Consider the following 27,235-nt stretch of genomic DNA (forward strand, 5'->3'; position numbering starts at 1 on the left):
ATAGGATACTAGCTAATATTCTTTCTATGAACAACTTGGTAAATTATCTATGACCAGAATTACTTTTCAAACTTCATGAAATATAGATGCTCATAGCAAAAGTATACCATTTTATACTTTTACTATAAAATTATTAACTTTGGTCTTGGCTGAGAATAAACAAAGATGCATATATATTTTATTCAGCTCAATGTAGGTTAGGGTAACAATCATAATTATGTATGCAGCAAAATATTTTCCTTTTTTTGTCTTGGGCCGTACTTGGTGGTACTCAGGGAATGCCAGGGATCAAATCCAGGTCAGCTGTGTGCAAGGCAAATGCCCTACATGCTATGCTATCACTTTAGATCTGCACAGCAAAAAAAATATTTTTTTACAGCAAAATCTTTTTATTTTTTTATTTTTGGGCCACACCCGGTGACGCTCAGGGGTTACTCCTTGCTCTGCGTTCAGAAGTTGCTCCTGGCTTGGGGGACTATATGGGACGGCGGGGGATTGAACCGCGGTCAGTCCTAGGCTAGTGCTGGCAAGGCAGACACCTTACCTCTAGCGCCACCATGCCAGCCCCACAGCAAAATCTTTTGATAGAGAAATACTAACAATATTTTAAGAAACATTTTTATTTGTGTTTGTTTGTTTTGGGGCCATATCTGGTGCTCAGGGGTTACTTCTGGCTCTGCACTCAAAAATTGCTCCTGGCAGGCTTGGAGGACCATTTGGGATGCCAGGGATCGAACCCAGGTCTGTCCTGGGTCAGCTGCGTGCAAAGGAAATGCCCTACCACTGTGCTATCACTCCGGCCCCAAAACATAATTTTTGTTTTGTTTTGTTTTTTGGATCACATCTGGCAGCGCTCAAGGGTTATTCCTGGCTCTACGCTCAGAAATTACACCTGGCAGGCTCGGGGGATCATATGGGATGCTGGGATTCAAACCACCGTCCTGAAACACAAGGCAAATGCCTTATCTCCATACTATATCTCCAGCTCCCAAAACATGATTTTTAACATAAAGTCTACATGCTGGTCTTTTCAAATAAAAAAGAGGAATTAATATATCTTTAATCATTGTGATTTTACTTATGCTTTCAGTGGCAGCAGTTATTTTACAGTAAGCTCTTACCAAGTTCTCTCTGAGAGCAACAGAAACTTCTAAAATACAACTAACTGAAGGCAGAGATACAATTTGTGATGCACGGGGGCCGGGTAGGTGGCGCTGGAGGTAAGGTGTCTGCCTTGCAAGCGCTAGCCAAGGAAGGACCGCGGTTCGATCCCCCGGCGTCCCATATGGTCCCCCCAAGCCAGGGGCGATTTCTGAGCACATAGCCAGGAGTAACCCCTGAGCGTCAAATGGGTGTGGCCCAAAAACCAAAAAAAAAAAAAAAAAAAAACAAAAACAATTTGTGATGCACTCAATCCCTAAAAGGCCTCATGTATTGACAGTCTAAGAAAATGATTTACTAAACACAGACATAATGGAGCCAATGACCTTCACTGACTATTATCCCATAACAAAGTATGATATGTAGCCCTGGAGAGACGCATTGTCTAACTAGACATTTCCTTCTAGTCAAAAAATTAGCTGTGGACTTACATAACTTAACTATAATCAGTCTACATGTCAAATAAATCACAGAAGAACAATAGTCTATTATATAATGAATAAACCTAATACTCGAAGTATATTCAGAGGGAGGAAATACACAAATTGGCAATGTCATCACAGTTTAATTTCACATTTCTCAGGATGTAACAACACAGTATTCTTCTAGAAACCTCCTTGTGTGTGTGTTTGGTGGCATAGTGGTGAGTATAAGTTCACTTAAAACACCTTCAAAGTTAAAATGAATAAAGACAGTATAGACTAAGAGATTTAACCCATAGTACTCACAAAAATGATTACCTGGTAGTCTGGTTTTGTAAAATAATCCAAAGAGGAGATGTGGTCCAGAAAGGTGCTGAATTCCGGAGGGAGATGTTTTAACATTAGCTTATGGTCATATCTTTCCTTAATAGAACCTACTTGCTCCTGGGAAATAAAAAGGAAAAGAGCCAAAGTCAATTTCTCTTAACAGAGAAACAATAAGAGCCTTTTAATAACAGAAACAAAAATCATGAGAACTTGTTCTTAGAGAAAGCATACCACTGGGGTGGGGGGTGGTGTAAGCGGGATATGACAGGAAGAGAACTCTGCCAACAATGGTGGAGGTTAGGGAGAAATATTTTATCATTAAAAAGTGCCTCATCGGGGCTGGAGAGATAGCATGGAGGTAAGGCATTTGCCTTTCATGCAGAAGGTCATCGGTTCGAATCCCAGCGTCCCATATGGTCTCCCGTGCTTGCCAGGAGCAATTTCTGAGCATGGAGCCAGGAATAACCTCTGAGCACTGCCGAGTGTGACCCAAAAACCAAAAAAAAAAAAAAAAAAAAAAAAAAAGTGCCTCATCAAGGCAGATAAAAGGAAATGGGGGCATTGATAGAGGGAAGTAGATATTAGCGAAGAGATTGATATCAAAACACTATATTCTTTTTTTTTTTTTTGGTTTTTGGGTCACACCCGGCAGCCCTCCTGGCTATGTGCTCAGAAACTGCACCTGGCAGGCTCGGGAGTACTGTACTGGATGCCAGAATTCAAAACACCGTCTCTCCTAGATAGGCCATGTGCAAGACAAATGCCCTACTGCTGTGCTATCTCTCCAGCCCCAAAACACTATATTCTTAAAACCCAATCATAAATAACTTTGTGATCATAATAACCTAATAAAAAAATTTTTTGCCCCCACCCCAACCTAATAAAAAATTTTTTTTTTTTTTTTTTTTTGTGGTTTTTGGGTCACACCCGGCAGTGCTCAGGGGTTACTCCTGGCTCCATGCTCAGAAATTGCTCCTGGCAGGCACAGGGGACCATATGGGACGCTGGGATTCGAACCGATGACCTCTTGCATGAAAGGCAAACGCTTTACCTCCATGCTATCTCTCCAGCCCTAATAAAAATTTTTAAATAGCCTCTTAGTAACAATCTCAAGGATATATACTGAGAGGGTAATAATTAAGCATAAAGCAAGAACTCAGACCTTACAATAATTTAATGTATATTTCTTTAGGACAAAGGGGTGTCTTTAATATATAATTCAAAGGAAAACAGAGTCCTATTCATGTGGACTAAGAGATTCTCAAAAGAGAGAGTTGGAGGGCTGGAGCAATGGCATAAGCGGTAGGGCATTTGTTAATTTAGGAAGGACCATGGTTCGATCCCCCAGCATCCCATATGGTCCTGAGTCTGCCAGGAGCGATTTCTGAGCACATAGCCAGGAGTAACTCCTTAGCATCACCGGATGTGGCCCAAAAACCAAAAACCAAAAAAAAAAAAAAAAAAAAGAAAGAAAGAAAGAGAGAGAGAGTTGGGTCTTAAGTCTGGTCTGCTTTTCTTTATAAACATAGATATTTATAGTTTCCTATTAAAAATATAACCTGATAATTTCAAAGTTTTATTTTGGGGGGTTTTGGGCCACACCTGGTGGCGTTCAGGGGTTACTCCTGGCTCTATGCTCAGAAATCGCTCCTGGCAGGCTGGGGGGACCATTTGGTATGCCGGGATTCGAACTACCATCCTTTTGCATGCAAGGCAAATGCCTTGCCTCCATGTTAACTATCCAGCCCCGATAATTTCCAAGTTTAATTAATTGGTAATGCAAAGAGAAATAAAATCTAAGAGAAGAGAATAGAAATTAAAGTGAAAGCAATGACTGAACTTAAAATCGGTTATTTTATATCCATTAAATATCCATAACAAATTGCTCTCATATGTGGAATACAAAGAAACATGGAAGGAGAATAAAAAAATGCCCAAAAGACTAAAACTAGTTTTCAGTAGCAAGCTCTCCACAGAGCTAACAGGGGGTGGACAGTGGGCAATGGAGGAGGATGTAATGCTAGAAGTTTTTTGTATGAAACCATACAAAGAGCACAGTGCTAGTAAGAAATTTTTTAAAAAGTCATGACATCCAGGGGCCTGAGAGATAGCATGGAGGTAAAGCATTTGGCTTGCATGCAGAAGGATGGTGGTTCAAATCCTGGCATCCCATATGGTCCCACGAGCCTTCCAGGAGCGATTTCTGAGCATAGAGCCAGGAGTAAGTTGCCAGGTGTGACCCAGAAACCAAAAAAAAAAAAAAGTCATGACATCCATTAGATCTATAAAACCAACTTATACAAATTAAGATACTTCAATATACTAAGGGTGATTATAAATTTTAATTTTTGCATGTAAAGTGATTGGCCAAGGATTGTAGAGATAGTATAGTAGATTAGGGAACTTGCCTGGCATGAAGCTGACCTGGTTTTGATCCCTGGATTCCACTATGATCCCCTGAGAACCTCTAGGAGTGATTCCTGAGTGCAAAGGCAGGAGTAGTCCCTGACCATCACCAGTGTGGTCCCAAACAGGGGGGAAATAAAAAAGTCCACTCTCTTTTTCTTCCCTACAAATTTCCATTTCCAAAATCATCTTGTCCTCTGTGCTGGAGAAATAGCACAGAGAAAGCACTTTCCTGGCAGCTGCCTATCCCAGATCCCCAGTACTATAAAGGGTCCCCGATAACTGCCAGGGGTCTCTCCTGGACACATAGCCAGGAGTAGAGCCCTAAGCACCGCTGGTGTGCCCCACACCCAACAAAACAATAACATTACCTTGTCCTTAATTTTTCGCCAAGGCAGCTGACCAACCACAAACTCCACCAACATGTAGAATAAGGACCAAAGGTCATCATGTCTTCCCATTTCCTGCATGAACAAAACCAGAATCCAAATACATTATCACTCTTTCTGAGCATATTACACCAAGATCTAACCTTGTACATATCTTGTAAGTCTAAAATTTTAACTTTTTTCCACAAAAACATCTGATAAATATATCTACATATTTGATACAGAATGTGAACATACCCATGCTGAACAGTGCTAAAATGGTTAAAATGTTTAAGATGTCAAATTAAATTTTTTATGCTTTTAAGTACAACTTAAAAAAATTGAAACACTGGGGCTGGAGAGATGGTATGGAGGTAAGGCATTTGCCTTTCATGCAGAAGGTCATTGGTTCAAATCCCGGCACCCCATATGGTCCCCTATGCCTGCCAGGAGCGATTTCTGAGCATGGAGCCAGGAGTAACCCCTGAGCGTTGCTGGGTGTGACCCAAAAACCAAAAATAAAATTGAAACCCTAAGAGCAAAGTAAAATGAATTATGGCAGAAGCTTAAGAGTCAGTATAGGGGTTAAGGTACTTTCCCCCCCCCCCACCCCCGGCCAGGCCCACTCCCCAAGGTACTTGTTTTATTTATTTTTTATTTAAAAAAATTTTGAGATATAGGGAGAGAAAGAAGAGGGAGAAGAAAGGGAGAAGGAGAGGGAGACAGAGTAGATAGAGAGGGAAGGAGGAGAAAGAATAGGAGGGAGGGAGGGGAGAAGAGAAGAGAGGAAGATAGAGGTGAGGGACAGAGAGAAAAGAGGAGAGGGAGAGAGAGCTGTTTTTTTTTATTTAATATTATATTTAAGCACCATGGTTATAAACATGTTTGTAGTCATAAAAAGTATACCCCCTTCACCAGTGCAACCTTCCCACCACCAATGCCTTTCATCTCCCTCCTCCCCACCCCTGAGCCTGTATTTGAGACAGGCATTCTACTTCTCTCACGATAGTTGTTAGTGTAGTTATTACTCTAACTGCACTCACCCCACTCTTTGTGGTAAGCTTAATATTGTGTTATTTGTTTATATGCAGCTGACACTCTGGCACCACCTAGTCCCTTGAGAACTTCCAGGTATGGTCACGCCAAACACCCCTCCCATAAAAGAATTCTGGGAATAGAGAAACTGGTGTTCATGCTTTGGCTGTTTGTAGGGGTACCTTTTGTGGGTTTTTATCAACCATTAGGAAGTGGACATGTATAAAAATATTCAGTATATAAGACAAAAGTTGTGATAGTATGCCTACCTCCATCCTATAGCTAAAAACCTCAAATGCCTACCATTAATGCAATATTTAGTATTTACATTAAAAAGGCAATAACAGGGGCCGGTGAGATAGCATGGAGGTAAGGCGTTTGCCTTTCATGCAGGAGGTCATCAGTTCGAATCCCGGCGTCCCATATGGTCCCCTGTGCCTGCCAGGAGCAATTTCTGAGCCTGGAGCCAGGAATAACCCCTGAGCACTGCCGGGTGTGACCCAAAAACCACAGAAAAAAAAAAAAAAAAAGGCAATAACAGGGCCCGGAGAGATAGCACAGCGGCGTTTGCCTTGCAAGCAGCCGATCCAGGACCAAAGGTGGTTGGTTCGAATCCCGGTGTCCCATATGGTCCCCCGTGCCTGCCAGGAGCTATTTCTGAGCAGACAGCCAGGAGTAACCCCTGAGCACCTCCGGGTATGGCCCAAAAACAAACAAACAAAAAAAAGGCAATAACAATTGTTAAAAAGTACTACTAGCTATTAAAGTGACATATTAGTAATATTAGTAATTTTTAAAAAATTGCCCTGAGCAGGGCCAAAGTGATAGTATAGTGAGAGAGTACATGGCCTTGCACAGGGCCCACCCAGGTTCAATCTCTGGCACTGCAGGTTCCACAAGCACAGCCAGGAGTGATTCTTGAGTGCTGAGCCAATATTCCCTAAGCATTGTCGGGTGTAGACCCAAGCAAAACAAACAAAAAAAAATTTGCCCTGAGAATCTGTTACCTGCCCTTACTCTGATTAAATTTATACAATTTGTGTGACCAGTGAAGAGAAAACCGAAATGAATGGGGGTGAGCCACACCAAGCTGTGCTAGTGGTGACTTCTGGTTCTGTACTCAGAGATCACCTCTAGGCAGACTCTTGGAACCAAAAGTGTTCCCGGGATCAACCTGGAATCAACTATGTGTAAGGCAAGTGACTTCCTGGCTGCATTATATCTCTGTATTATATCTTTTGTATATTGACATTGTAGCCTACACTGGACTCTATTGGTTTATTGTTTGTATAGACTTCTGGTATGATGTCACTGCGAATTTGTTGTATGTAGCCTTACTTGTTAAGATATGTTCCCTCTATCCTTATTTTGTTGATTTTTATCATAAGGATTGTATTATGTTTGGTAAAGCAAGGAAGGTTAGTGAAACTTATTTAGAAAGAGAAAGGAGAAAGGCATGTTTGAGAGAGAATACAGAATTCTCCAGAGTGGAAATAAGAAAGTAAAGAAACAGAGACTAGCAAGCAAGACACAAATTCAAGTGAAAAGGAACACAGGCTTGAAGAGCAAGTCTATCATAAAGATAAATTTTTAATCTTGCCAAAAGTTTGCTCTGCTCCTATTAATATGATCATATGATTTTTATTTTTCCTTTCTTCTGATGTGGGATAGTGCATTAGTGGTTTCCAAATCTTGACTATCCATTTATTCTAAAATAAATTCTATTGGGTCATTATATATTATCACTGTAATTTATTAACTCATTCACAACATGCAATTAAAAATCTGTGTTCATGAGGTTTACTGGTCTGTAGCTGTGTGTGCGTGTGTGTGTTTATGTGTGTGTGTTGTGTTGTTTGTTTTTAGTCTTGGAATATTGGCCTCATAGAAACTGGAAGAAATCCTACTTTTTCAATCGTTTGTAAGAGCCTACAAGAACAGGTAGGTCCATTTTGAAAGGTTTCATAAAACTTTCTATCAACCTGGACCTGGGCTTTTGTTTTTGGAGTGTCTTGGTTGGTTACAGTTTCATTTTCTTTTCTTGTTTATGGTTTGTTTAGATTTTCTTTTTTCCTTTTTTTTGGTTTTTGGGTCACACCTGGCAGCGTTCAGGTGTTACTCCTAGCTCTATGCTCAGAAATCGCTCCTGGAAGGCTCAGGGGACCATATTTGGATAGCGGGATTCAAACCACTGACCTTCTGCATGCAAGGCAAACGCCTTACCTCCACGCTATCTCTTCAGCCCCTTCTTTAGATTTTCTATTTTCACCCGTTTCAGACTTAGAAGGTTGTATGATTCTGGAAAAAATGAGGTTTTCCAACTTATTGACATAGAGCTATTAATCGTATTTATCATCCTTTGTCTCTCTGTAGTATTTGTTGTAACCTCTCTTTTCATTTCCTATCCTATTTATTAAGGTTCTCTCTGTGTGTGTATACTGATTTAATGTTTGCCAATTTTATTATTCTCTCAAAGAATCAGCTCTTGGATTCAATGATCTTTTGTCTTTTTTATTTTTTTAATTTCTATTTTTTGGTTTTTGGGTCATACCTGGCAGTGCTCAGGGGTTACTCCTGGCTCTATGCCCAGAAATTGCTCCTAGCAGATCGGGGGGACCATATGGGATGCCGGGACTCAAACCACTGTTCTTCTGCAAGCAAGGCAAACACCCCACCTCCAATCTATCTCTCCGGCCCCTGCCTTTTTTATTTCTATTTCATTTATTCTGCTCAATATTTTTTTAACTTTCTTCCTTCTATAGACTGTACTGCTTGCTCTTTTCTATTATCTTTTTTGGGTTTTGTTTTTAGTCCACATCCAGTGATGCTCAGGGGTTATTCCTGGCTATGTGCTCAGAAATCGCTCCTGGCTCGAGAGACTATATAGGACGCCAGGAGAGCGAACCACGGTCCATCCTAGGTCAGCCTCATGCAAGGCAAATGTTCTACCGCTGTGTTATGGCTTTGGCCCCATTTTTCTATTATCTTAAAATATAAGGTCAGACTGTTTTGAGTTTTTTCTTACCGATCTAAGGCTATCCTGCTATAAATTTCTCTCACCACTATTTTTGCTATGTCCCACATTTCTCAATAGCTGAATCATTATTTTCGTTTGTTTCCAGAAATTCTTTCTATTTTTTTAATCTAACGGTTCTTCAAAAACATAGTAGTTAGTCCTGAAATATTTGAGTTTTCCTTAGCTTTTTTATGATTGATTACTAATTTTTTTTGTGGTTTTTTTTTTTGGGGGGGTCACACCTGGCAGTGCTCAGGGGTTATTCCTGGCTCCAGGCTCAGAAATTGCTCCTGGCAGGCACGGGGAACCATATGGGGCGCCGGGATTCGAACTGATGACCTCCTGCATGAAGGGCAAATGCCTTACCTCCATGCTATCTCTCCGGCCCCTGATTACTAATTCTATTCCATTTTTCTGTTTAATTTTTATTGGGGGGGGGCCCACATCCAGTGGTGATCAGGGTTTAATCGTGGTGCTACTCAAAGGGACCATATGGGATGCCAAGGACTGAATCTGGGTTGGCTGCATAAAAGGCAAGTGCACTACCTGCTGTACTATCTCTGTGGGGTTTTTTGTTTGTTTGTTTTAAGGTAACATACCCTTCACCACTTTTTGCCTTGGGGAGGAAGTGTGGAGAGGAAGAAGAATATATGGGCTGTTTGTTCGACCAACTCTATAGGGTGCTAAAATAATATTCAGAGTAGTCCTGAGTTGGGCTAAGAGAGCTCAGCTTTTGCTCCATGTCTCTAGTTAACAGATTTGGATCTCTCTGGGAATAACCCCTAAGCCAGTTAGTTAATATTCAAGGTTGCCTGTGTTCAGTATGCCCACAACTGGAAAAAGTCTTTCTTTGAATTCAAGAGTGTCTATCCTTGATCATTTTACTATTTTAGATATATCATGATACAAGTTTTATTACACAGAAATTTCCACAGGAAATTCCAGCCAAACCACAAGTACAGTTCTGGAGACAAAATTCATGAATTGTAGTAGGTAGTGATAAACTGTATGATATAGCCATCCCCAAGCTACTTTTATTCTTGTGATTGAAAAACAATATGTTTCAGCCTTTGAAATGACTTAATTGAATTTTAGATTTTATGTTCCAGCATGTGATTATCTTTAAGAATGTTTCATCTGGGGGCCGGAGCAGTGGTGCAAGCGGTAAGGCATCTGCCTTGCCAGCGCTAGCCTAGGACGGATCAAGGTTCGACCCCAGCATTCCCATACGGTCCCCCAAGCCAGGAGCAATTTCTGAGCACATAGCTAGGAGTAACCCTTGAGTGTCACCAGGGGTGGCCCAAAAAACAACAACAACAAAAAAGAATGTTTCCTCTGGTAGGGCCAGAGATATAATACAGTGATAAAAGCACTTGCCTTCATGTGGCTGACCCAGGTTTGATCCCTGGCATTCCAAAAAGTCCCCAAGCATTTCCAGGACTGATTCCTGAGTACACAGCCTGGAGTAAGTGTGGCAGGATAACAATACAAACAAAAAAGAAAAATTTCATCTGTACTTGAGGAAAGTGTACTTGGATTTTTAGGAATGAAGAACACTGTAAATATTTATTAAGCCCATTTTTCCAATTCCTCATCTAAAGCTGTGGTTACCTTGCTGTTTTGTTTTTTTTAGTTTGTTTTTTTTTTTTTGGCCACACACAGCAGTATTCAGGGGTTACTCTGGGCTCTGTACTCAGGAATCACTCTTGACAGTTTTAGGGTGCTGAGGATCAAACCTGTGTTGGTCTTGATGAAAGGAAAGCAACTACCCACTTGTGCTCTAGCTCTGGCCCCATCCTTGCTGATTTTTTACCTCGCTGACATCCCCAATGATGAGAATGAGGTTTTTAAAGGATTCTATTACTGTATTGCTGCTGTCAAAATCTCTTATTTGGCTTAATAGGAGTTACTTTACATATTTTGTTGCCCCTTCACTTGGTGCATATTTATGAATGAATTTAAGTCTTAAATGAATGAAGTTTAATTAAGACATTAAATCTTAATGAATTTTAAGAATGGTATATTGATCCCTTCACCATTAAATTTCCTCCCCATTCCATCCTTAATACCTTTCTTTGTTTTCTGTGGTGCAGGGAGAAAACTCAGGGAATCACACAATCAAGGCTAGTGCTTTATTACTGAGTTAATATTACCAGCAATCTTACCTTTTTGTGACTTAAATCTGTTTTGGTTGATTTTTGTTCTTTAACCAGCAGTGATCAAGGGACCAAGCAGGGACCTCTACCTGGGTCTACTTCCTTCTGATGCTGTGCTATATATCTCTCATGCTATCTTTATTACTCCCCCTCCCCCATTATCTGTTCTTCTTTGATGGTATTCCTTACATTTGCCTCAAGGTTCACTGATTTAATATTTGGATTCTGACTTCTATTGTTGAATCTCTCTTATTCTACTGTTTATTTTTTAATTTAAATTTAAGTTCAATTCTTGTACTCTTTATTAGTTCAGTGATTTTTTTGGAATTTTAAAAATCATAATTTCTGTCCTTAGTAAAGTTAATGCCAGACAGCAATTGGGAAATTTGGGGGAGGCATTGGGGCATGAGACAAGGGTTCTTATAACAACATATACCAGGATAAATGCACTAAATTCCTAATGAGGAAGATGCTGAAGGAGACCTCACAGACTGGGGAGGGAAGAACACCAACAAATAAAATCCACCACAGAACAAGCTAAAACTGGAAATAGTTCTAAGCCTTCTCATAACACAAGGCATAAAGAAGAAATAGAGAAATTTATTTGTACTAATAGATGAAGACAAGGCCTGGAAATCCCAAGCACATCAGTTTTCTTAACCTTCTGATGAAGACTTAAAAGCAGCCATGACAATGATGTTGACTGAAATAAGGAAATCAATAGAACTATAATTTTTTGCGATTTTGTTTTATGCAATTATATATATATAATGTTTTCCAATATATACCCCACTATGAATTAGCATTACTGATGACTTTTTCTCTGCTCCCAAGACTTTTCATGCCTGTGCACACTAACATAAAGATGTAAATTTTACTTATGCTACAAGCACACTTATTAGGGATGTCTCTAGTTCAGATGCTTACCCTGTTCCGATGAGCATTGACTGATGCATAACGAACTGTTCCACGAAAGCCTGCCACAGCTCGAGGCTACAAGCAAACCAAGCAAATAATAATAAATGAGTTTTAATAGCAAAATACCCAGCACACTTGAGCCTATGAAGCTGAGAGAAAAGACATGTGCATTACGTGATGGACCTGACCCCTTAATTAACTAACATTTTATTGTGAATTGACACAAAATTAGAGAGTACATCCAAATCAGATATAATGGGGGGGGGGCAGGGAAAATTCCAATTGAACCATAGGCTTCACATATGCAAGGCAACAGCTTTTTCAATGAGTTCAACCTCCAATCCTTGGTCAGAAAGATAGCACAGCAGTAGGGCGTTTGCCCTTGTGCACGGCCAACACGGGAATGACCTGGGTTCAATTCCTGGCATCCCATATGGTCCCCCGAGCCTGCCAGGATTCATTTCTGAGTGCAGAGCCAGGAGTAACACTTGAGCACTGCTGGTATGCCCGTTCCCTCCCAAAAATAAACCAAAAAGGAAAACAAAAACACCCTCCAATCCTTTAAGTTATATATTCAAAGGAACAGTATGTTAAGGGTTGGAGCAGTACAGCAGGTAAGGTGCTTGCCTTGATTGTAGCCAACCAGGTTAAATCTCCAGTATCCCATATGATTTCTGGAGCCATATCAGTAGCAATCCCTGAGCCCAGAGCCAGGAATAATTCCCAAGCACTGCTAGAAGTATCCTCCAGCCCAAACAAAAACGAGAACACCAGTGTTTTGTGTTACCATTTGTTCTATCTCTTTTAAAACAAAGTGATATCTATGACAATTATAAGACCTGTCATATTAGAAAACATTAAATGCTTCACATTCCTAGAATCATAACAAGCACCATAGTACATTTGCGAATAATCAGGCTCTGTCTACAAGTAAGTGTAGGGCCATGAAGAACTTCATTTAAATTGAATTATCATTGAGATAACATGGTTTACAATAATGTTAATGTTCATACTTGCGATGTACATATTTATTGCACCACTATTACCAAATACCAAAAGACCTCCATCACTTTCCTTAGCTTATTGTTATTTTTATTACTGATGTTTTTTGTTTGGGGGTCACACCCAGCTATGCTGAGGAATCACTACTGGTGGGAGGCTCAGGGTACCATACGTGGTGCTGGGTATTGCACCCTTGTAGGATGCATGTAAAGCAAAATGCCTCTTTATGTCACTTTTGTACCACGGCATCCCTCAACAACCCCCACCAACATGGTAACTTCAGTTCTGTTGTCAGAATACAAAGAACTTTTGTTTTTATTTGACAATGTCCATTCCCTTTATTTCTTTATATACTATGAGATGAGTAATAATAAAAAATAATAAATGGGCAGTTCATCTTCTCTGACTTATTTCACTTAACCTGGCATTCCATGAATGATTTCTAAATAATCTAAGACACCAACCATCTGATGCTGTGACTCTTTCATTCAACTCAATTTGAAGATGGTATAAATTTTTATTTTTCCAAAAATATGAAATCATATATTCATATATTCAAGTTACAAGGAACTTATTATGCGACAGGTACTAGGCATAAATCCAAACATGAATAATACATGATTCTATTTTTCAAAAAGTGCAACTTAGAATGTCCAAACTTCTGTTTGTTCTATAAAATCTTTCAAGATATTACACTGGCTTCTTTCCCAAATGATTTATTCCAAGACCAATTTTGTTTCTAGATGAAGTCTAGTTGGTTTTTTTTTTTGGGGGGGGAGAAGGGGCTATACCTGGCAGTGCTCAGGGATTACTCCTGACTCTGTACTCAGAAGTTATTCCTGGTAGGCTTGGGGACCATATGGGATGTCAGGGATTGAACCTGTGTTGGCTGCATGTAAGGTAAACACTCTACTTGCTGTGCTATCTCTGGCCCCCAGATAAGTCTGTTCTTGATATTCACCTCAAGTATAATCTCATATGTTTATTAAAATGGGTAACTCCTATACTCCATAAAAACCCTCTGCTCAAAGGTCACTTTCTCAATGAAATACTCAGGTGATATCCTTTACAAATATACTGTTTTGGCAATGCAACTTTGTTCTTTACTCAGCTTTTAATTTTTTCCAAACACCTTTTACTGCCTAAAATTTTAAAATTTAAAAATATTGTAAAATTGTTTATTGCCTATCTTCTTCAATTAGAAAATAAACTGAGAATAGGATCTTGGAAATAGAAACAGGCCCTATAAAGTATGTCATTTGTCTATGATCAGAGAATTAGCAGTTGAATTACCTTTTCCAACTCTCCTGTGTCCTGCTCCTTGTTCCTCCTTGTCCTGCTGCAGGCTCTGAAGCATGGCAGGCAGCCATTCTGAACTACCTTCTCAACTCTCCTGTGTCCTGGTCCTAGGTCCTCCAGCCCATCATTCCCTGAGAGCCCTTCTTCAGAGATGAACTGTCCTGCCCACAAAGGGTGGAGCTGAAGGGGTGGAGCTGAAGGAGTGCAGCCGCGCACAACTTCTGGCCAATGAACTCAACCATAACACATAAGAAAAAACTACACTACAAGCGTGACAGTAGGGAAACAACACAGGCCAACATCATGCACTGAGAATGAAGATGGCAGTTCTGGTGATCCGAAAAGACCCAACTACCTAGTCTCTCATATAAGTGTTTAGAGAAATATGGAGGATGTTCAAAGAACTCAAAGAAATCATAGATCAAGCTGACATACCACAAAGATAGATATCAGACAACTCCAAACTTAAATAACCAGGACTGAAAAATTCAGTAGATGAAATTAAAACCTCAATGGAAAGTCTTACCAATAAAGTAACAGCAGCTGATGACAGAATCAGTAAGCTGGAAGATGAGATGCAGAACAACTCCATACAGAAGAAGATTGGAAGAGAAGTTTAAAGGAAATGATCAGACAATGGAAAAGACACCCAAAGAATGTGTATAGATGAAAATAGAAGTCTTTTATAAATAGAACAGGAACAACATAAGAATCATTTGAGTCCCAGAAACCCAAGAGAAAATACACAGGAAAAATCAACAGTCAATGACATCATTAGAGAAACTCTCAGAACTAGAGTGTGTGCAATCAAATTCTGCATGCTCAAAGAGTACCAGCTAGAAGAGACCCAAGGAGAAGCACCCCAAGACACATCCTAGTCATGAGATGAATTCTACAGATAGGGATAAAAAGATTAAGGCAGTAAGACTGGAGGGGAAAATCACAGTATCTTTAAGATTTATAGCAGATCTGTCACAAGAAACCCTCAAGGCCAGAAGGTAGTGCTGGGATATAGTAACAAAACTCAAAAAAAAATGAATGTTTCGCTAGAATATTGCACCCAGCCAGACTCCCTTTCAGGTTTGAAGGAAGTATACATAGCTTCACTTATAAACAACAGCTCAGAAACTTTAAGGCTCGAACTAGCCTGAAAGAAAAATTTAAAGGTCTACTTTAAGACAAAATAAACCAATAGACACACCAAACTTCTACACAAAGATGACATTAAATCCCACAAAAATTATTTCTTTCAACGTCAGTGGACTAAATGCACCTATTAAGAAACACTGGATCAAAAAGTTGACTGAATCCAACAATCTGCTGTCTACAAGAAACACCTGAAGAGTCAGAACATAGACTCAAACTCAAAAGCTGGAAGAAAAGTCATCTAAGCAAACAACTCCCTTAAAAAAGCTTGAGTGGCGGGGCCAGTGAGGTGGCGCTAGAGGTAAGGTGTCTGCCTTGCAAGTGCTATCCAAGGAAGGACCGCGGTTCGATCCCCCAGCATCCTATATGGTCCCCCAAGCCAGGAGCAATTTCTGAGCGCTTAGCCAGGAGTAACCCCTGGGCATCAAACGGGTGTGGCCCCAAAAAACAAAACAAAAAGCTTGAGTGGCCATATTAATATCAGATGACACAAACTTTAAACTCAGAAAAGTTACAAGTGACAAAGATGAACATTTCAAAATAATCAAGGGATATGTACAACAGGAAGAAATCACACTCTTAAACATATATAAACCCAATAAGGGACCAGCAAAATATTAAATATGTTGACGAATCTAAAAGAAAATATCAATAGCAACATAATATGGTGGGAGACCTCAACACTGCCCTGCCACATCTTGTTAAGTCAACCAGGCTGAAACCCAACAAGAATACACTAGTTCTGAAAAGAAAAATGGAAGAATGTGGATACACATTCTTCTCCAATGCACATGGGTCACTCTCCAGGATAGACCACATGCTGGCTCATATAACATACCTTCATAAAGTCAAGAAAATAGAAATTGTACAGACTAACTTCTTAGATCACAAGGCACTGAAATTCAAAGTGAACTACAAAGGGACACGAAGAAAAACTTTAACACCTGGAAATTAAGCAGCTCACTACTGAACAACCAGTGGGTCAGAGATGAAATCAAAGAGGAAATCAAAACATTCCTGGAAACAAATGACATTGAAGACACAATTACCAAAATTTATGGGAACAGCAAAAGCTGTATTAAAAGGAAAATTTACATTTCTGCAAGCATACATCAGAAAGGAAGAAGGGGCCTATATAAAAAGCTTAATGACACAGCTTATAAAATTAGAAAATGAACAATAAAGGAACCAAAAATAGGTAGGCAGAAGGATATAACAAAGCTCAGAGCAGAAATCAATGTAGTGGAACCCAAAAACATTCTAAAGATCAACGAAAGCAAAAATTGGTTCTCTGAAAATAAACAAGATTAATAAACCACTAGCAAAACTCACAAAGAAATGGAGAGAAATTTAATAAACCAAATTAGAAATGAACAGGGGGAGATCACTCTAGATACTGCAGTGATTCAAAGGGTAATAAGAGGCTACTTTGAGAAACTCAATGCCACAAAACATGAGAACCTGAAAAAAATTGATAAATTCTTGAACTTTCAGAATCTTCTACGGTTAAACCAGGATGATCTAGCTTATCTAAACAGACCTATCACTACTGAGGAAATTAAAATGATAATCAAAAGTCTTCCCGGGGGGCCAGCGCGGTGGTGCTAGATGTAAGGTGTCTGCCTTGCCAGCGCTAGCCTAGGACGGACCACAGTTCAATCCCCGGCGTCCCATATGGTCCCCAAGCCAGGAGCGACTTTTTTTTTTAAATATATATTTTATTTAAACACCTTGATTACATACATGATTGTGTTTGGGTTTCAGTCATGTAAAGAACACCCATCACCAGTGCAACATTCCCATCACCAATGTCCCAAATCTCCCTCCTCCCCACCCGACCCCTGCCTGTACTCTAGACAGGCTTTCCATTTCCCTCATACATTCACCAGGAGCGACTTCTGAGTGCATAGCCAGGAGTAACCCCTGAGCATCAACCGGGTGTGGCCCAAAAACAAAACAAAACAAAAAAAGTCTTCCCAGGGCCGAAGAGATAGCATGTAGGTAGTGTGTTTGCCTTGCATGCAGAAGGACCCTGGTTTGAATCCTGGCATCCCATATGGCCCCCTGGGTCTGCCAGGAGTGATTTCTGAGCATAGAGCCAGGAGTAACCCCCCTGAGCACTGCCGGGTGTGACCCAAAAACCAAAAAAGAAAAAAAAAAAAAAAGGCTTCCAAAAAACAAATGCCTAGGCTCAGATGGATTCACTAACAAATTCTTTCAAGCCTTTAAAAGAACTACTTCCAATACTTGCTAGGCTCTTTCATGAAATTGAAAAAACGGGAACACTTCCAAATAGTTTTTATGAAGCCAACATCACCTTGATAACAAAACCAGACAGAGATGTTGCCAAAAAAGAAAATTACAGACCAATATCCCTGATGAACACAGATGCAAAGATCCTCAACAAAATTCTGCAAATAGGATTCAACGCCTCATAAAGGTCTTACAGCCTGACCAAGTAGGTTTCATTCCAGGAATGCAAAGATGATTTAACTTATATAAATCGATCAACATAATTCACCATATCAAATAAAAGGAAAATAATATGATCATATCAATAGATGCAGAGAAATCATTTAATAAGGTCTAATGCCTATTCTTGATAATAACTCTCATCAAGATGGGAATGGAAGGACCTTTTCTCAAAATAGTCAAGGCCATCTACCACAAGCCAATGGCAAATATTATTCTCACTGGAGATAAACTAAAGACCTTTCCTCTAAAATCTGGTACAAGACAAGGCTGTCCTTTTTCACCACTCCTATTCAACATATTGCTGGAAGTTCTTGCTATAGGGATTAGGCAAGAAAAGATATCAAGTGCATCCAGATAGTAAAGGAAGAAGTCAAGCTCTCCCTGTTTGCAGATGACATGATACTATTTTTAGAAAACCCTAAAGACTACCAAAATGATTCTAAAACAATAGATTCATATAGCAAAGTGGCAGGCTAGCAAATTAACACACAAAAATCAATGACCTTCTTACACAATAATAATGATAGAGAAGAAGTGGACATTAAGAAAACAACCCCATTTCACATTAGTGCCACACAAACTCAAATATCTTGGAGTCAACTTAATGAGAGTTCCTTTCTCCCCACTGGACGCCAGCACTGATTGTTCTTGTTCTTTGTGATGTATGTCGTCAGTCTCTGTGGTGTGAGATGGTACCTCATTGTTTGATTTGCATCTCCCTGATGATTAGTGATGTGGAGCATTTTTCAGAAACGATTTCTGAGTGCATAGAAAGGAGTAACCACTGAGCGTCACTGGGTATGACCCAAAAACAAGAAGAAAGAAAGAAAGAAAAAGACATTATTGTATTAATGCCCAAAGACAATAAAGATGAGGGCTGGAAGGATTGGCTCACAATATGAAACTCACTACAAAGAGTGGTGAGTGTAATCAGAGGAATAACTACACTGACAACGATGGTGACAATGTTACTGAATGAGAGAAGTAGGATGCCTGTTTTGAATATAGGAAGGGGTTGAAGGAAGTGGTGAGGGGGGCAATGGTGGTGGGAATGTTGCACTAGTGAAGAGGGTGCTCTTTTTATGACTGAAACAACTACAATCATGTTTGTAATCATGGTGTTTAAATAAAGATATTAGAAAAAAAAGAATTAGTAGGGGCCAGAAAAATAGCATGGAGGTAGGGCATTTGCCTTGCATGCAGAAGGATGGTAGTTCGAATCCAGGCATCCCATATGGTCCCCCAAGCCTACCAGGCGCAATTTCTGAACATAGAGCCAGGAGTAACCCCTGAACACTGCTGGGTGTGACCCAAAAAATTAGTAGGCAATAAAATCATGAATACATTTTAACTTGAAATTATTTATGTGATAGAAACAAAGTGGTTTGCATCCTACTGCTTCACAAGGATCAAATCAGTAACCTAAGCATTTACAGATGACATTCCAGTTTAATATCAACTGAAAAACTAGGAAATGATCAATAATTTTGATTAGTAGACTTTCATTTTTACAGTAATTAAAAATTCTCTTATTTATTTATTTATTAAAATTTATTAATTTGGGAGGAAGGGGTTTTGTGTAGGTGTGACTAGTGGTACTCTGGGCTTCCTCCTGGATCTGCAGTCTAGAATTACTCTTACTGGAGCTAAGAGGGATCATATGTGTTGTCAGGGAACAAAACTTGAGCCAACCACAGGCAAGGCAAGTACCTCACTTATTGTAACATCTCTTCATTTCAATATATGTATCATGTTTGTAGTAAGCAAGCAACTAGTATAAATGCAATCATCATGTCTGCATCCCACCAAATCCATAAACTTACTCTGTTCTCAAGAGATGTAAACCAAGTCAAGAAAAATGATGGGTATACCAGGCATGGAGATAAAAGCTGGCAACCCCAGGAGGAGAAACAGGTCAAGTCCCTACTCTGCTAAAGCCATGCTTTCTGTACCCATCATCCACAATTGGTGCTTGGCCAATGGCCCTGCTTTATCTACAGCTCTTCTACAGCTTTCTGCAGACACCAATCTGAAAAGAACTCCAGGTTTGCCAGTATTTGGGCTGATATCACCAGGATTTTTTTTTGGAAGTGAGTGTGGGCACCCTCAACTTACCTACTTGTACTTCTGAAAGCTCTGGCCAGGGAACAAAAACACACCCACAAAAGCAGCAATATCAGAATTAGTGCTGGAAATTCCTGGACCATGCAGCCATGACAACTCCATGTATGTTTAATACTGTCAGCCCCATAAGAACACAACAATTTAGGTACCACTGTTTATCTGAAGCAACTTAATGTTTAAAAACAAATAAAGTAACAGAATGGCCCACTAGCAACAACAGTTGACTAAACCTTCTGACAAAGACTTAATGAGTTCATTGCCTTAAACTACAACTGTAATCCTCTTTGCATTTATATATATATAAATTATATGGATGAAAGTCTTAAAATATATACAATTCAATATTTCTTTGTACTTCATATCCTATTTAACATAACTAATATATCTTAAAGGTAATAAATAACAGAAGCTCCAAAACCAACCACACAGATGAATAGTTTAAAAGACTTTCTATCACTCCCTTTATTATATTTTCTTTTTTTTTTTTTTTTTTTTTTTGGTTCACACCCGTTTGATGCTCAGAGGTTCTGGCTAATCGCTCAGAAACTGCCCCTGGCTTGGGGAGACCATATGGGACGCCATATGGGATCGAACCGTGGTCCTTTCCTTGGCTAGCGCTTGCAAGGCAGACACCTTACCTCCAGCGCCACCTCAACGGCCCCCTTTATTATGTTTTCTAACTGCAGTTACTCTACACTATAAATCTGACAAATACGTAATTATGTTTTAAGAAAGTATGTTTTTGATGAGATAACATTCTTTTTTTTTTTTTTTTTTTTTTTTTGGGCCATACCCGGCGGTGCTCAGGGGTTACTCCTGGCTGTCTGCTCAGAAATAGCTCCTGGCAGGCACAGGGGACCATATGGGACACCGGGATTTGAACCAACCACCTTTGGTCCTGGATCGGCTGCTTGCAAGGCAAACACTGCTGTGCTATCTCTCCGGGCCCGAGATAACATTCTAATTATGCTACTGACTATATGAATCTGTACCTGAGATAAAATTTCATATAACACCATACCTTCCCCTCCACCATAAAGAAAATCTTAAAATAATGGTGGAATGCGGGCTGGAGGAACAGCACAGTGGCAGGGCGTTTGTTTACCTTGCACACAGCCAACCCGGGACAGACCAGGTTCAGTCCAGGCATCCCATATGGTCCCCCGAGCCTGCCAGGAGTGATTTCAGAGCACAGAGCCAGGAGTAACCCCTGAATGTCACCAGGTATGGCACAAAAACCAAAATAATAATAATAATAATAATAATAATAATAATAATAATAATACTGAAATACATATAAAATATGTACTTGAGTTGGTGATAGTATATCAACATAATTTTCCGAATTTTGCCAATAAAATATAATTTGTTAGATATTTCATTGGAGGAAGCTTGATAAAAGGTACTTGGTAGGTGCATTATTTTATAATAATTCCCTGAACCTGTTGCTATACCAAAAAATACACATAAGACCAGAAAGAAAAACACAAACCAAGGACTAGCTAATGCAGGATTAAAAATGGAGGTTACCTATTGCACTGATAGACCAGGGGGTTAAGGCTGGAAGTATGGAATGCATGCTGGGAACTCTGTTGGAGTGAGGTCAACACTGGTGGTGGGACTGGCCCTAATTCACTTTCACTGTATGCCTGAAAGACAACTATAAAAGACTTGTATTTCACAATGGACTCAATAAAAAAACTTTTTTAAAAATGGAGGCTATGCCTAGGGGAGTACTATCCAATATAATATAAACTTAAAATTACCTTTGATAGCCTTTGAGTTATCTTCCCAGCCCTCAATAAGCTATTTCTTGACCTTCCTGAGATGCACAAATTTTTAAACATTCTTCTTGCAAATTTTATGCTTTTTATTCTCTTTGTGTTAAAAAATACTCTATATTTTACTTTTATACATGTGGCAAAATAAAGTAAAATATTTGATCCTGCAGATAACATAATACAGGTTAATATGACAACCCTGACATGTCAAGCAAGTCAAATTCCCTACAAGCAATAAATACATAAAACTGCATTATGTGAGGGCCGGAGAGATAACATGGAGGTAAGGCATTTGCCTTCCATGCAGAAGGACGGTGGTTCGAATCCCAGCATCCCATATGGTCCCCTGTGCCTGCCAGGGGCAATTTCTGAGCCTAGAGCCACGAGTTATCCCTGAGCACTGCCGGGTGTGACCCCAAAAAAAAACCAAAACCAAAAAATAAAAAATAAAAAAATTTGCATTAATGTGAAACATACCTACAAATGATAGTTTGATTTCATAGTAGAAGAATGAAAAACTAGTTGCAGCCATGACCAGATATCAAAAGTATGAAATTAATTTACTTAAGAGTCTCAAAAATTACAAAATCCTACTGACATTAAAAATACTAAAAGCGGGCCCGGACAGATAGCACAGCGGTGTTTGCCTTGCAAGCAGCCAATCCAGGACCTAAGGTGGTTGGTTTGAATCCCGGTGTCCCATGTGGTCCCCCGTGCCTGCCAGGAGCTATTTCTGAGTAGACAGCCAGGAGTAACCCCTGAGCACCACCGGGTGTGGCCCAAAAAAAAAAAAAAATTAAAAGCAGGACTGGAGAGATAGCATGGAGGTAGGGCGTTTGCCTTTCATGCAGAAGGTCATCAGTTCGAATTCCGGCATCTCATATGGTCCCCTGTGCCTGCCAGGAGCGATTTCTGAGCATGGAGCCAGGAGTAACCCCTGAGCGCTGCCGGGTGTGCTATAAAACATAAAGAGGGGGCCCGGAGAGATAGCACAGCGGTGTTTGCCTTGCAAGCAGCTGATCCAGGACCTAAAGTGGTTGGTTCGAATCCCGGTGTCCCATATGGTCCCCCGTGCCTGCCAGGAGCTATTTCTGAGCAGACAGCCAGGAGTAACCCCTGAGCACCGCTAGGTGTGGCCAAAAAACAAAACAAACAAAAAAAAAAAACATAAAGAGGAAAGTTTACCTCTTCTGTAACCTTAACTAAGCACTATCATAATAATATTCTCTCAACACCTTTCTTCTATTGTTTTAAGTTAAATCTAATTCTGTAAGCTGCACCTCTAAACAGTTAAAGACATTTGAAGAAAAACAACTTTTTGGACAACCTTACCTTAAATTACCATACTACTCAAATGAACTTCAGGACAGCCCAGTATCATACTTCCCTACTCAGTTTACTGGCTTCCTTTCCCACTATATCATATTGTCCTCTTCTGTCCTCTACCTCCAACATCAATCTTCATTCAACCTTCAAAAGGCCTTCCTTGCCTCTTTCTTCACTAAGAAAATAAAACCCATGAGAGTATTAAACTTTCTACTACCAATTAAAATGCCTACCTTTATCTGTGTTCACTAGCTTATTCTGCCTTTTCTCAATTATAACAAAAGTTGTCTTACTCTTACATAACTGGCTTTACTTCACCAGGATTTCCTTCACTGCCAAAAACTTGCAAGAAGTTGGTTCTGGGGGCCAGAGCGATAGCACAGCAGTTAGGGCATTTGCCTTGCATGTGGCAGACCCGGATTTGCTCCCCAGCATCTTATATGGTCCCCTGTGCCTGCCAGGAGTGATTTCTGAGGAAAGCCAGAAGTTAACCCCTGAGTACCACTGGTAAGGCCCAAAAAACAAAAACAAATAAACAAACAAAAAAAGAGAGAATAAAACATTGGTTCCTATTCTGAATCCTGAATCCTGATGTCCTGCATCATCAATTGTTTTTCATACTTCCTAAAATATTCCCAGTTACATGGAATAAAATTACAGGCTAATAGCAGTGATTTTTGAAGAGGAAAGGAAAAAAAGAGAGAAGTTATAACTACTTCCCTGATTAACCCTCCCTCTTTAGAATAAAACAAACACTTCCAGGAATTATAATGTTTCCATTCTTCACTTCCTTTCCCATGTTTCTCCTTAAAACACTCCAATTTGGTTTTCATTGTTTTAAAAACCTGATTCTACATTGCAGATCCAAAAGGTGAATGCTGGGGCCGGCAAGGTGGTGCTAGAGGTAAGGTGTCTGCCTTGCAAGTGCTAGCCAAGGAAGGACTGCGGTTCGATCCCCCGGTGTCCCATAAGGTCGTCCCCCCCAAGCCAGGGTCGATTTCTGAGCACTTAGCCAGGAGTAACCCCTGAGCATCAAGTGGGTGTGGCCCCAAAAACCAAAACCAAAACCAAACAAACAAACAAAAAACAAAAGGTGAATGCTCCCTTCAAATGAAACAGTGACTATAATACAAAGACTGCCCATGCATTGAGAGAAACTATTCACCTAAAACCCTTCTGATAAGGGGTTAATAATATCTAAGATATATAAGGCACTGGTAGAGCTTAACAAGAAAAAAATAATCTAACCCCATCCAAAAATGCGAAGAAAAGATGAACAGAAATTTCCTCAAAGAGGAGATATAGATGGCCAAAAAGTAAAGGAAAAACAAATCAAAACAACAATGAGGTATCATCTCACACTACAGAGACTGGCAAACACTGAAAAGAACAACCAGTGTGGGCATGGATGTGGAGAGAAAGGTGGGAATGTCAACTGGTCCAGTCTTTTTGGAAAACAGTATGAATATTTCTCAAATATTAGAAATTGAGCTTCCAAATGATCCAGCAATATAACACCAGGACATCTTTCTTAAGGACCTAAAAACACAATGCAGAAAAGCCTTTGGCACTCCAATGTTCATTGTAGAGCTATTTACAACAGCCAAAATTTGGAAACAATTGAAGTGCCTGAGAACAGATGAGTAGATAAAGAGATTGTGATACATCTATACATATATTATGTAGCTATTAGGAAAAATTAAATCATTAAATTTGCTTATACATGGATGAATATGGAGAGTATTATGCTGAATGAATGAGACAGAGGAAGAGGGATAGAATAGAATGATCACACTCTTGTGGGATAGAAAAAAAAATAGTATGGTATTAATATCCAAAAAACAGGAAGACCATTCCATGATAGGAAATTTACCACAAATTGGCTGCTGAATGTAGACAAAACAATAGGCATGACATCCCTTCAATATTGCAACAATATTGTTGCAACAAAATTGCAAAGCAACCACACTATCTAAAAAGAAAAAAATGGAAGAGAGACAAAGACAGAGACCAACAGACCCACGTTGGATCCCCAATATCACATATGTTCCCTGAGCACTGCCAAGAGTAATTACTAAGTGTAGAACCAAAAGTAATACCTGAATATCAACTGGTGTGGGTGTGAACTCCCAAAACAATAAAAGTACAGGTGTTTATGTATATTAATATATAATACATATATATATTGGTTTTTGGGTCACACCTGGTGACTCTCAGGGGTTACTCCTGGCTCTGCACTCCGAAATTGCCCCTGGCAGGCTCAGGGGACCATAAGGGATGCTCAGATTCGAACACCTTTGACCCTGGGGTGGCCTTGTGCAAGGCAAACGACCTACCACTGTGCTATCTCTCCGGCCCCTGTATATTAATATATTTGCACTATAATTAAGTTACAAAGTTTACATTTCAGTCTAATTAACATCATAAAACTCTCTTAAAGGAAGCTAGCTCTAGATTTTAACTACATGATCATTTACTTGCCCCTTGTTCTCCTTTCTTTCTTGAATAACCTATTTCAGTTACAATTCAAGGTAGAGTCTATCCTCCTCCTATCTTGTTTTCTGTTTTTCCAGTTTTGTTTTTGGACCACATCTGATGGCACTCAGGGGTTACTCCTGGCTCTGTACTCAGAAATCACTCCTGGCAGGCTTGGGACCATATGGAAAGCTGGAATCAAAACCAGGTTCATCTCAGGGCAAATGCCCTACCACTGTACTATCACCCTGGCCCCTCCTCTGCCTATTTTGTCCAATGTCTTAAAGGTAAGACCTGCTGAACAAACAGATAATACAAGGATAAGGCTTTTGCCATACACTATTTATTTAAGTTCAATTCCAGGTACTACAGATGGTCTCCCCAAACTATCAGGAGTTATTTCTGATCAAAGCACCATGAGTAAGCCTTGAGCACCAACAGGAATAGCCATAAAATAAAACAAAACAAAACAATAAAAATGTAAAACCTGGAGTTGGAGCAATAGTACAGTGGGTAGGGTACTTACCTTACTGCCTGATGGTCAACTCCTTTGATCTTTTCTTTGACACAGTCACTTCATATATCTTCTTGCATTAGCCTACCTTCACTTAACTCAGTGCTTCTCAAATAGTGGGGGGCGGCCTACAGGGGGGCTCGAGGCTCCGTAAAGGGGGAGGTGCGCGTTTGACCTCGACAAACACTGTCATAACAAGCTAAGCCCTGTGTTTATGTCTCTGGAGCTGAGAGTTGCTGTGTCCTGCTTCAAACCCCGCTTCAAAAAGCTATGCAGTGCAAAACGTGCTCATTGTAGCCATTAATCCAAACATCACCTCTGATTAAAAAACCAGCTCAAATTATTTTATATATTTCTGTTTTGCAGGCTAAAGTTTTTTTTTTAATAAGGATACTATTTACAGTCACGCAGGGGGGGCGTGAAAAATGTTTTCTTCTTCTTAGGGGGGCATGACAGAAAATAATTGAGAAGCACTGACTTAACTGAACTTTTGCAGCACAGTAATACACTTTTGACTATTCTTCAGCCAATACCTTGATATTTCAACGCATATTGTCACTTTAGTTGTTACAATAGCATACTATAGCAACATGTTGACAGGCAAGAATACAAAAAGTGACAATGAAGTGATATTGACACACCTATCTCCATTATAGTGCTATTTACAATAGCCAAGATCTAGAAACAAACCTGATGATCAATTATAAGTTGGATAGGGATAAAGAAACGTGGCATATATACACAATGTAGAATACTGTTCAGCTAGAAGATGAAGTCTCACCGTTTGCTACAAGAATTGAGTTAGAGGGGGTTACATTAAACAAAACAGTTTTGTATTTTGGATTATAGATGAATTCCAGATGGTCTCTTATACGTGGTAAAAAAAAAACAAAGCAAGGAACAGTACCCAGTAAATAACAAGTCTTTTGACTTTGACTACAGAACTAAGGGTGTCAAGTATTGGAGCTACAGGGATGGGAGGGTCATGGAGGAAAAGGTCCTTTATAGTGACATAGTGACAGTGCTGGAGGGTCTTTGGCACTTTTGTGGTGATGCTGGTTATAACACTCTGTACATCATAAATATCAATACTATGTTATCTTTGAAACAAACAAGAAAAATTTAATTAAATGGAGCCCGGGAGCATTACAGACAAATTGCATTACCTGAAGTAGGCCAAAGATCTTTGCCTTACCTTGTTTAAATACTCATCCACTAACTTTCTTTTTTTAATTCCTTCTTATTCCTTTGTCATCTTTGTTACATTGATTTTAGGATGACCAG

General features: G+C 39.7%; 1 protein-coding gene across 1 annotated transcript in view; it reads right to left on the reverse strand.

Annotated features, from left to right (window-relative positions):
- TTBK2 (tau tubulin kinase 2) overlaps positions 1–27,235 on the reverse strand; it is a 123,758-nt gene that overhangs the window by 45,063 nt on the left and 51,460 nt on the right. Inside the window, exons 7-9 of the mRNA XM_049782461.1 lie at positions 11,819–11,884; positions 4,688–4,780; positions 1,902–2,027 (exon numbers count right to left, since the gene is read on the reverse strand). Of these exons, the coding sequence (XP_049638418.1) occupies positions 1,902–2,027; positions 4,688–4,780; positions 11,819–11,884 (285 nt within the window). The remainder of the gene's footprint in view (positions 1–1,901; positions 2,028–4,687; positions 4,781–11,818; positions 11,885–27,235) is intronic.

The sequence above is a fragment of the Suncus etruscus genome, chromosome 10 (genome assembly GCF_024139225.1).
Source record: "Suncus etruscus isolate mSunEtr1 chromosome 10, mSunEtr1.pri.cur, whole genome shotgun sequence".
In the NCBI taxonomy this organism is placed as follows: domain Eukaryota; kingdom Metazoa; phylum Chordata; class Mammalia; order Eulipotyphla; family Soricidae; genus Suncus; species Suncus etruscus.